General features: G+C 39.4%; 1 protein-coding gene across 1 annotated transcript in view; it reads right to left on the bottom strand.

Moving 5' to 3' along the window:
- The window catches only part of Ofcc1 (orofacial cleft 1 candidate 1), a 314,659-nt gene that overhangs the window by 199,957 nt on the left and 101,814 nt on the right, over positions 1-12,888 (bottom strand). The window contains exons 9-11 of the mRNA XM_035441726.1: positions 7,583-7,657; positions 3,143-3,262; positions 1,008-1,238 (exon numbers count right to left, since the gene is read on the bottom strand). Coding sequence (XP_035297617.1) covers positions 1,008-1,238; positions 3,143-3,262; positions 7,583-7,657 — 426 coding nt within the window. The remainder of the gene's footprint in view (positions 1-1,007; positions 1,239-3,142; positions 3,263-7,582; positions 7,658-12,888) is intronic.

Here is a 12,888-nt window from a genome sequence, read left to right on the forward strand (position 1 = left end):
AATGCCTCAGTGTAAAACATTTAAAAACAAGATGGCCTAAAAGGTACCAAAATAATATAATTATACAGTATTGCTGACCCTTTAAAACCATTAACTCAATTCTTAATCACTCTTGCCTTTTTGAAAAATCTCTCTAATAGACAGAGAATGAAGAGTCAAATTTGGGGCCTGAACTATTCCTGATGCCTGCTGTACCACTCCTCGAATTCTGCTACTGGCAATTGGGGGCTTCATGGGGGGGTGTGGAGTATCTCTATAACCAGCTCAGAATAAAACCTTACACAATACCCCATGCTTCTTAACAAGGTCATTGGAATCATTTAGTGGAGGGGGAAAAAAGTTAACCTACATTGTTCTTAACCAAAGGTTCAATGAGTAAAATTTTATGGACTTCTCTATCAAAGAGATAACATGATTACAATAGTAAAGGGAGATTGTTGGATTCTTGCTATGCATTGCCAAGGCATCTTTCTGCACACACCTATAGTAGGACAACATCACTGTATCCATCTTCCAAATGGCCCCATAGTAGAGGCTTAGCAATGCCCTCCGTTGAATCTTGTCAGTCAAGGTCCTCTTTCCATTAAACATTTCCCTAAAAGGAAATTTGTCTTCTCTGTTTCAAAGCACCTCCAGCTCCTGACTGCCTACACACATATGCATGTGCTATACACTACATGTGTGTTGGAAGTATCTGCTTAGAAACTCTGAAAACAGGAAATAAAGGACACAAGACTAAGTGCATCTTTACCTGCAACAAGGGTTGAGATGTATGGATAGATGATAGATAGATAGGTAGATAGACAGACATATAGATAGATAAATAGTACTTTTGAATACTTATTGAGTAAGTGATGTGAATCATGAAAGATTGTATGAATAAGATCCTTTAGGTTGACTACAATGGGTTGATTTTGTACAGCTACATGACAGAGAGGAAAGGTGGACAGTGACAGCAGAATCTAATTAAACACGAAGTAATTTATGTGCACAAAAGGTCAGCTCACCACGGAAAGTCTTTCATGGAAATACAGCCCCACATCATAAAAGTTGCCACCATGACGAACTGGGCGTGTTCTCGTCTTCAGCTGCTCAGTTTGACACCACTGTGAGACACAGCTCCCCAGCTGGTTGAGCAGAGACACTCTGAGAAGGTAGGAGCCTTGGGGAGCCTTGTTCTTGAGGCCCCTGATACAGCTGATCTGTATTTGTAGACGAAGCAACTGAGACTGTTCACCCTACATAAAAGGCAGAATTCTTGAATTACACAGGAACTGGGTAAAACCAAGCAATTAGCAACAATGGGCTTTTCATAGGGTAAAGAAGGGAGACAATTATTTTTGTTCAACCTGTAATTGTCAGGTATTAGCAATGATAACAGACAAGGGCCCACAATGTATAATTAAGAGGTCAAAAAGCAAACTCCCCGATGATGGGAGGGAAAGTTTAGCTAGTGTTTAAGCACAGTATGTTAATAAGCTGTGACATCAGAAACCATTCATCTATTATAGTAAGATGGAATTAGCAGGAATCCAACACTTCTAAAAACCACACAGCATGCCAGCTAAGATATTAGGGAATGGGAAACCCCAGCAGCAAGCCTCACACATGGCATGAGAAAGGTGACAATCCTAAGCAATACTAATTACAGATAATAATGCCACATCTATAAGTGACCTGCAAAACATGTCAAACTCACACCTCACCTGATCCCTCATACTCTCAATATGGCAGCTTGCCTCACAGGATTTCAATGAGAGGCCCTCCCGCAACAAGAAGAGGAAAAAATTAAGGCCTGAGTTTTATCCCATGACTTGTAACTGAGACAGGACTGAACCTTTTATGGAACATTTGAATTTCATTGCTCGTTCACAGTTGACTGAAGCAGGCCATTTCCATGTTCCATAATTGCCAAGAAGTTTATACAAATTAATGATTTGAATGAACTATTATTTCAGATTAAGTAAACACTAAAGCAGGATTGTTGAGAATTCAGACTGCATTAAGTTTTATTTCTAGACTCACAAGTCCCTGAATAATTCAGCCTTGAAGAATTCACTGAGATTTTTGTGCTACAGTCACCAATATTTTCATTTTTAAGAGTGTGTTACTCTTCCATTCAGGGGAGTGGTACTGTTAGGTTAATCCACAGTGGACAGGAGAGACTTCTTAAACTTGCTTAGAATTTATTGAGATAATGTGTATTTCCATATAGATAGTATTCTTCTAGAATTAAGTAAACAAGCAAAGTTGTTCAATTTCTTTTGTTTTCCCATTCAAATCATACTTAAAAACTAATCAGAATAACAATTATTTTTGGTTTAATTAGAAAATCTTAATTAACAACAAAGACTTAACCTTAATATTTTGGTTTCCAAAAATATTTAAAAAATTAACACCATCTGAATAAATAAGACAATCTTTTTAGACCTCAAGGCAGGATTACTGATGCAGGCAGACTGAGTTATTAAACACATTCTAAATTAAACGCCTCTATGAATTTTGTACTGAAATATATTGTGATAGTTCTGCATGCCAAATGTGACATTTTGTGTTTTTAGATTCATCTTCTGTAGTAATTTTGGAAATGTCATACAAACAAAGATTTTGTCATTTACCAACAGAATTACTATGCATGGTCGCCTAGCCTGTCTCTGTGCCGGCTCTCGTGGTTGTTTCAAGTCGGCAAGCCATAAAGAATCTTTATCTCTCTGAAACACAGCAATTTGGAAGATAATCGGATGGTGACTAGGGGGCAGAAATGCCAGTCTGAGGAATTAGACCACAATCTCTCTTGCATTTACAACCTCTGTCAAGCACATGTCAGGCAGAGGAGAAGAAGGGGAATGGCGATCCATCAAATCTCAAGCCAGTGTCATTTGCACGGCAGCAGGCCTACCTCCATGTATGGCAGAGACTGAGTCTGGTCATATCGTTACCCTGTGGTGAAAAATACCACAGATGTTTCCATGGACAGCTTTGGGCCTGTGTTTTAGCATGGAATTCACATCAAAAATATTTAGTAATACCTGCTTTCTCTGAGGAACCCCCGAGGACGGAAAAAAAATAGGTAAGGACAGTCGCACAATGGCTGTCATCATCTGGCGTTTTGCATCAGGAGAAGACAGTCAAGAGTGCTTACCTTGCGCCAAGCTCCTTCTGCTCTTTGGGATTCTTTGGCTGCTTGTGGACATGAATATGGCCCTATGACACTGTCCTTGGTATAAGGATTCCCATCTGCAGCGCACAGCTGACTTGGAGCAGCCGATATGAGAAAGAATTCAAACAGAAGAAAAGATGTTGAAAATGGAGCATGAAGAAAAGCCTTGCACTTAGAGCCGCAATATGGTCTGATGTTTTCCTTAAGTATTTTCTTGGATTGAAGAGGAATGAGAAGCACCACATTGCAGGTGTTGCACTTGACTAAAGCAGAGTTTTTGAAGTATAGTCCCATAAAATACATGACATACTATATGAGCTACTGAGCTCATCACAATTGAAGTGTCAGTTGTTTCACAACCAACCAGGAAATCAAATGCTGTTGTCTTCCATTGTCTAGGATTCCCTGTGAATGCTAGACTCCAAAGAGGCTCATGCCCCTCATATAATATGGATAGTACATATATAAAATATATAGATATATATTTCCAATGTTTATTTTGCTTTAAATACATATATATATATATATATATATATTTGCTTTAAAAATATATATATTTGCATGCCTGTGACTGCAGACTCTCCTGGGGCTCAGAAGAGGGCATCAGATCCCCTGGAGCTAGAGTTACAAGGAACTGTGAGCCACCCATGTGTGTGCTGAGAAGCGAACTCAGGTACTCTATAAGATCTGCAAGTCCTCTCCACCCCCACAATGTCTTTCCAGCTCTATTTCTTACCATACACTCTAAATAACCTCTAGATCACTGGTTCTCAACCTTACTGATGCTGCAAGCCTTTAAAATATTTCCTCATGCAGCGGCGACTTCCAAACATAAAATTATTTTCACTGCTACTTTGTAACTGTAATTCTGCTACTGCTATGAATCTTAATGTAAATATCTGTGTTTTCTGATGGTCTTAGGCGAACTTTGTGAAAGAGTCATTTTTGACTTCAGGGGGTCGCCACCCACAGGTTGAGAACAACTGCTCTAGGTGGATTATTAATGGAATGTTTAATGAATGTAAAAACTATAAAAATATCTGCTATACCATATTGTTTCTATAGTATACCAATAAGAGTGAGCGTTCTGCAGGTGCTCAGTATGGCTTAAGCCATCACAGATCTAACTACATTTTCTATCCATTAGTAGTTGAATGCATAGACGCAAAAGCCACAGATGTGGAGGGCCATCCATATTTGATAAGATTTCTTGTTATTTCATTTTTCTTCTACCCATTCTCCTTTGATCCTACAAATTGTTCATGAAAACCATTTATTTAAAATAGATGCTTGGATGATATGACACATTTCCTAGCTTTAATACAAGGGCCAGCAATCAGAGGATGAGTTTCTCTCCTTAAAATGCTCCCTGGGTACTTGCTGTCCTATTGTTATGTACTCGATTTACTCAAGGCTCTTCTTCATTGTTGACTTTTGTGTTCGTCAAGCCCTGGCATAGTCTCCCTGCTTTCCCAATTGCATTTGAATTAAGAAGGATCGTATCACCCACTTCTCCTGACTTAAGCTTAATTCCATCAGCAGGGCCATCTGTGACAATGGCTGTACCCCCACCAGAGGAATAGCCTTTTGGGGTCTCACTGCTGATTCAGTTTCTGTGATACAAATTATCTCCCTTAATGTGGTTAGAGATGCATTGACACAGGGGTTCATTAGGACACCCATTTGCTGGCAATCCAATTTCAAATTAAATACACTTTGTTGTAAATTTTATTACTTTTAAACTACTGTATCTATTGTCTTTAATGGCCCTATTATACAGTTATGAAGGTAAACAGATTTCATTAGTAAACATCAAACATCCCATGTTAACCACAGTGAGATGGCTTCCCTCGGTTTCTTTCTTTGTTCGCTTGGTAAGAATTGCAAGGCATTCAGAAATATTCTATAAATTTAATCTGAATAATTGCATGCTACACTCACTATTATTATCTGAAAGGGAACAACAAACTAAATAAAAGAAAATGTGGTCCCTGGTAACAAGCAGACTATTTTTTTTAATTAATGGTTTTCTAAAAATCATTTCCTGAAAGTTGAAAGGGAGTAAGCACAAGGGAGCTTACTCAGAAACAATGTTGACTTGAGCTACTGTAAAACAATTGTGGTCAAGGTCAGGAGCCAGGAACAGGCATGGGATCCTGTCTGCCTTGAGTCCTGTGGTGCTTTAAATGAAAATGACTCCTATAGGCTCATAGGGAGTGGCACTGCTGGGCAGTGTGGCCTTGTTGGAGTAGATGTGGCCTTGTCAGAGGAAGTATGCCACTGGGGATGGGCTTTGAACTTGAGAAGCTCAAGCCAGGCCCGGTGGTGCTTCCTCTTCCTGCTGCTTCTGGATCGGGATGTAGAACTCTCATGTTCCTTCTCTAGCTCCATGTCCACCAGTGATGCCATGCTTCCTGACATGATATAAATCTCTAAAATGGCAAACCAGCCCCAATTACATGTTTTCCTTTGTAAGTGCTGCTGTGATTATGGTGTCTCTTAACAGCAATAGACACCCTAAGACAACTCCTACGTAGATCATCATTCCTGTCTTGCCCTCTGATTGATGGAACATTATTAACTTTATGATGATGAAGGCACAGCCATCTTCTGTATACACAGGTTTTGTGCTATGTTATCTAAAGAAGTGACAGGGTGGGGGGGACGGTCAAACAGCTGTATGTCTTCAATATGTGTGTTGGGCTTATTTATTTTTGACAAATCCTTCTTTTTTATTATGAATTATGTCATTTTTAAATTGTGTGTGTGTGTGTGTGTGTGTGTGTGTGTGTGTGTGTGTGTGTGTGTGTAGATATGGGTATGTATGTGTGAGTGCAATATCTCCAGAGCCCAGGAGAGGGTATAAGATCACCTAAAGCTTGAGTTACAGGTGATTTTTGAGCCACACAATGTGGTTAATGAGGACTAAACCTAAGCCTTCTTTGCAACAGTAGTATTTACTCTTTACCATTGAGACGTCCTTTCAGCTCCTACAAATATTTTCTAAGGCTGTTTGAGTCTGTGAATATGTTTGCCCTATAGTCACAAAATTCTAGTTGTATATGTGCTCAGCTGTGTATTATCCAAATCCTCCCGCCTACCTACAGACTGTATGTAACCTCTGCAAAATATGGGCTTTTATTCATCATGACTAAAGGGTTAAATTATTCATTTTTAATACAAAGTAAAACTGATGGTGTACATATGATTTTCTAACTTCTATTTGCTGCTTTGTACATTATATGGATTTTTGACACAACTAGATTTTTTGAGTCATCTTTAGTGTTTAATTCTGTCTACCACAGTTTACTTAAATTGCCCCTTATTGCTGGCTGTTTAGGCTAGTTCCTATTTTTGCTATTGCAAGTTAGCCTGGAATTAGGTCTCTCACATGTAAGGTCTTATGAACTACCCTGGCAATTTCCATAGTACAAAGTCCTATCATTAGAAACACTGGGCATGGAAGGGATGCTTTTCCATTCTCTTCTGGTCTTTAGTTGAGCAGAGAAATGACACTTTAGTGATCTATAATCCTAACTGCACAGCTAGTGTCTCAGACACTACATAGTCTTCACAGGGAGGCAGGCCCCACGCTGGTGGTTACTGTATTTGCACTGCAGTCAGAGCACATGTTAAGGGAATCGGCAGTAAAGAGGAAGCACCTATGCATCACAGCCTTCTCTACTGGGCTATTTAGTGGAATCCTGTCCTCTGCCCACTGAATACTCCCAGACAACCTACCTAATGCCGGTTTCTAGAATCAACATGTTGCTAGATGTTGCCAAATATTCCCTGGGGATGACGTTGACCCTTGCTGAGAACCACTACCATTCTCAGTATGATGTACCATTGAGTGTTCAGCATGCTCAGAGAACCTCTTTCAGACATGCTCCATTTCTTACCTCAATCTATCCCCAGGATACTTAACAGGGTGTTAGCATTCCTGCCTCACTGACAGGCAACTGATGTTGAAGTATGCTAACAGCCTTGTGAAAAGACACACAGGGCAGGCAAACACTATGAGACTATCCCAGCTGAATGCTTGCTTGCTCCTAACAGATACATGTTCTGACTACAGTGTGCTGAAGTGACTGCTGTGCCCACATCTTCAAGGTTCCTATACTGACCCAAGAATTTGAATATTTTCTGAGAGATTAGTCAAACACGGCTCTCAGCTACACCAGCAAGGCTAGAATACCCACCCTCCAACATCTTGGAGGTGAAGAATAGTGGCCTATCCCTAGATGATATGAGGATGTAGTTTCCAAAATCTTGACCATCTGATTGAATCAACCTATGGGTACCTACCACCTGCATACTTAACTCATAGGAACACACACACACACACACACACACACACACACACACACACACACACACACACTAACTACAAGGCACAAACCCTTAACATTAAGGAACATACTTCTCAAATGGTTTTTCCTTTAAACATGACATGGGAATGTTCTGGCTGAGTCTTTTACTTTTAAATTTCAAATCCTGTGTGGAAGAAAAGAGAAATAAAAGCAAAATTTATAAAAATCTATTTAGCACATGCCCGAAGTATCTATAGAGCAACTGGGCTCTCTCTAAGACCAGAATATGCTAATCCTCCAAAGTTATGATTCCATCAGACAAATAAGAACAATGGGATTCTACCTAGGGTAGCTACATTTCCACAAAACTATTTTCCTCACTCACATAATTGCTGCCCAGGAAGATACAGGGAGTAATAAACCACATAATCAAAAAAGGACAAACAGCTGGTGGATACTAACAGAGATTCCCTTGTCTATTTCTAATTCTTATTAACCTGGCTCCAATCCCGTCATCCTCCATGCATCCCTCACTCCCTTTCTCTCCTTTTCAAACCTTATATTCTCCCCAAACATAGTGTCACATGGTTTCACAACATATACCTGGATGTGTGACTAAAGGTATAGAACACCAGAGACATTGCAGTATTTTAGACATGGGTTTCATCATCCATCCCAGCCTGGTTTGGAAGCAAAAGGGGAAACAATTACACTAGAACAATTAGTCTCATTTGAGCCTATGTACACGAGGACATGCAGGAGCCCTATTAATATCTGTGCAGATATTAATATACTAATATAATTCACATGAGCATACTCTACAAGGGGGAGGGGGAGCTGGACATGGGTGTGAGTTGGTAGCTAGGATCACAGGTTCATGCGCCTGTGAAATAGATGTTGCATGCTCTTTCATGAAGTCTCAACATACATATGTAAATGAGATCCTGTGGCTCTGCACCTTCCCCATCTATACTGCTACTGCACAGGAGATGAACTAAAGATGGTATAGGCCCAATGATATATATGTATGCAAAGATCACCTTGAAATCCATTATTTTATGTAGTTACTGAAAACATTGACATGAATCAGAATGGCCCATACATGTTCATTAAAAAGGGTAATAAATTCAGAAGTCTATAAATTGTTAGTAAAGAGAAGAGACTTTACCACTATCATAGACATAGACAAAACATATATATAGTCATTTTCTTCTTTCTCCACTGTCCATCTCTCTTTCCTCACTCTCTCTCTCTTTCTCTCTCTTTCTCTTCCCATGTTAAAAACCCTAAGTCTTACAGCAATTCATCTGCACATTAAAATTCCATATATCAGATGTTTAAATTCTTAGTGACAAAATTAAATTATTAAATATTAAAATGGCCTTTGAATTCAGTCTAATCCTCAATGTCTTCAAATAATATAAATATTTACATGAGATATGTCACCAATTTTGCATGAACTATTTTCTATAGTCATTAGAGCATTTTAACTTTTTCCAAAAGAATTATACATATTTAAGTATATACTTACCATTAATGTTGACATATTAAACCTTTACATATCAATCATGCATATGTATTATTCCTGTATGTGCCAAATCTCTGTGTGTGCAGTATAATTAATAACTCTACTCTGGTCATTGAAATGAATACCATTGAATTAAATCAAAAATTAAAGTTTTGAGGAATGAGAAACAATAAAATATTATTCTTTAATTTTTTTATATTTTTGAGATTAAAATATAATTACATCCTTTTTCCTTCCCTCTCCTCAGTTCAGACCTTCTCATATACACTTCCTTGATTGCTCTGACGGTCATGGCCACTTTTTCATTCATTACTGTTACACACACACACACACACACACACACACACACACACACACACACATTCCTAAATACATAATACAACCTGCTCAGTATGCATAATGCTACCTGTATGTTTCAGGGTTAGTATTTGGTATTGGTTAAGCAATTTGTGTACTCTTCCTGGATAAGACTATTTCTCCTACTCTCAGTATCCCTTAGTTTCCTGTACTTCTTTGTGCAGGATAGAAGCCTCCTAGCATATCTATCAGTATCATCTTTGTTCTGCTATGTTTAGACAGGCATGTTGGTGAGATTTTATGAGTGTAGCTTCTGACATTCTTAGGAGACATAATCTCATAGTAAATTGCCTGTTCCTCTGGCTCTCACAATCTTCCTGTCCCCTCTTCTGCACTGATCCTTGAGCCTTAGGTGCAGGAGTTGTAGTGCTGAAGTTTCCACTGGGACTGGGCTTCACAACTCTGCATTTTATTAGGCTGTGGGTTTCGAGAATACACTTGAAGGGTATAATCTTACTAAACACTGAGATTCCATCTAATACCTGTCAGAATGGCTGAGATCGAAAACACAAGTGACAGCACAAACTAATGAGGATGTGGAATAAGGGGAACACTCCTCTTTTGCTGGTGGAAGTGCAATCTCATACATTCACTATGTAAGTCAGTGTGACAGTTCCTTAGAAAAATAGGAATATATCTACCTCAAGATCCAGCTATTCCACACTTAGGCATTTACCCAAACAATGCTTCATTCTAACCACAAGGACACTTGCTCAACCATGCTCATTGCTGTTCTATTCATAACAGACAAAATTTGGAAACAACCTAGATGTCTTTCAACAGAAGAATTGATAGAAAATGTGGTACATTTACACACTGGAGTATTAATCAGATATTGAAAAACAGGCATGAAATTTGCAGGGAAAAGTCAGGCGTTGGTAGCACACGCCTTTAATCCCAGCACTCGGGAGGCAGAGGCAGGCGGATCACTGTGAGTTTGAGGCCAGCCTGGTCTCCAGAGCGAGTGAGTGTCAGGATAGGCACCAAAGCTACACAGAGAAAACCTGTCTTGGAAAAAAAAGAAAGAAAGAAAGAAAGAAAGAAAGAAAGAAAGAAAGAAAGAAAGAAAGAAAGAAAGAAAAAGAAATTTGCAGGGAAATGGACAGACTTAGAAAAATCATCCTAAGTGAGATAACACAGACCCACAAAGAGGTTAGACATAGAAGAAGGAACTGTGGGGACATGGATCTCCCTGGACATGGGAAATACAATAGTTTTATGGGTGGACTGGGCACTAAAGGGGATGAATTGGAGGATCAAGTGAGGAAGGGAAGGGGACGTGGACTTGAAGGAAGAAATGTGGGGAGAGACAACTAGAATTGAAGGGCATCTGAGGGTTGGTATGGAAACCTAGTGCAGAAAACACTTCCTAAACATATGAAGATGATCCTAATGAAGTCTCCAAATAATGGGGTAGATGGAATTCCAACGGGCCATCTCTTGTCACAAAATGAAACTTCTACTACCAGGACTAGGTTACATCCAATTGAGTTGTTGGCAAAAATGATCTTATGTAAATCATTAAACAACCCAGGCTATTGCCAACACAATAGGTTGCTATCCACAAACTGACAGTAGGGCCCCATTGCCAAACAGAACTATACAACTCATTGAACATGGAGATGTTGAATTGATGCCTATATAGACTTCACCCCTACATTCCATTGTCTTTGGTACAGGAATATACTCCATATGCTAGCAAATGAGAAATGTAAACATCAAGCCACAAAACCTTTATCTACAATGATGCACTACCTGCAAAATATACTAAGGCAATGGTGCCACAAATATTGTGGGAGTAACCAAGCAAGAACTCATCTGACTTAAGGCCATGAAAGGGAACCAATACTGACACTCTGTAGTGACTTAAGGCCTACTTCATGAGAGGGAACCAATACTGACACTCCGTAGGTGACCAAGAACCAGAGACTAGATTGTAGCATGAATAATAATAATAAAAAAAAAAAACAGAGACAGATATTGGTGTTAAAGCTGAAGATCGGAGAAGCAAAGTTGTCAGAAAATAGAGAGTTCTCACCTCGGCCAATGCTCAGACTGAAGGGGTGATCCACTGAACCTCAGCCTGATCTGCTCTCTACCAAAGCCCAGACTCCCTGAGCTCCTGTCTCCTGCCTTATATTCCTCTTTAGTGCTGGGATTAAAGAAGTGGGATCCCAAGTGCTAAGGTCACCTTTGTGTGAGTTCTGTTTGTCTTTTAGACTGTATCAATTTCTTTCGTGTAGCTCATGGTGGCCTTGGATTAACAAAGTTCTGTCTGTCTCTGTCTCCCAAGTGCTGGGATTAAAGGTGTGGACTGCCACTGCCTGGCCTCTATGGCCAGATAGTATGGCTAGTTTTGCACTCAGATCTTTAGGCAAGCTTTATTTGTTATATCATAAATAAATATCACCACTTTAGACAGCCCAGAGATCTAGAGTAAAACCAAAAAAATCCTGATTTTAAAATAGCAGTGACAAAATGACTCCTGATGATATTCTGCTATACTTATAGATCAGTGGCCTGTTCACTTATCATCATCGAAGCTTCTTTGTGAAGCAGATGGAAACAAATACAAAGACCCACGGCCACAATTCACACATACAGAGAGAGAGAGGGAGGGAGAAGAAAGAGAAAGACCTCGGAACATTCAACTTGAAATGGAATGGAGGCACCAAATCCCTCCTATCAGAGTTCAAGAAGAGGATAAAAGAGTGTAAGAGCCAGAAGGGATGGAGGGCAGCAGGAGAATAAGTCCCCCTAAATCAACTAACGGAGCAGAGCTCATAGGAATTCACGGAAACTGAAGCAGCAACACAGGGTTGACTGGGTCTACACCAGGACCTCTGTATGCATATATTATAGCTTTCAGTGTAGTATTATTATGGGACTCTTGAGTGTGAGCAAGTCTATGATTCTTGCACCTTTTCTTGTGTTCTTTTCCTTCTGCTGGTTTGCCTTGTCCAACTTTGATGTGATTTTTTTTTTATCTTATCATATTGTATTTTGTTATGTTTTGTTGTTGTCTCTTGGGAACTTGTATTCTTTTTGTTTGCTGAAGAAAGGGAGTGGATCTGGATGGGAGGGCAGGTGGGGGGAAGGGAGGGGAGTAGAGAGGGGGGAGACTGTAATCAAGATATATTGGCTGAGAGGGGAATCTATTTTCAATAAAAATAAAATGATAAAAAATCAATGTGCTGCCGGGTGGCAGTGGTGCATACCTTTAATCCCAGCACTCAGGAGGAAGAGGCAGGCAGATATGTGTGTTCAAGGCCAGTCTAGTCTACAAAGTGAGTTCCAGGATAGTCAGGGCTGTTACACAGAGAAGCCCTGTCCTGAAAAACAAAACAAAATCATGTGTTAGATTTTCCATCACTGTAAGAAAACCTAACATTTTTTAAAGTAATAAGGAGGGCAAGGTAGATTTTACTTTGTCATATATATATATATATATATATATATATATATATATATATATAATATATAAATCAAAACAGTCTCAATCAAGGAAGCACAGAGAGCAGAGTTGCATA

The sequence above is a fragment of the Cricetulus griseus genome, chromosome 3, assembly GCF_003668045.3.
Source record: "Cricetulus griseus strain 17A/GY chromosome 3, alternate assembly CriGri-PICRH-1.0, whole genome shotgun sequence".
Classification (NCBI taxonomy): Eukaryota; Metazoa; Chordata; class Mammalia; order Rodentia; family Cricetidae; genus Cricetulus; species Cricetulus griseus.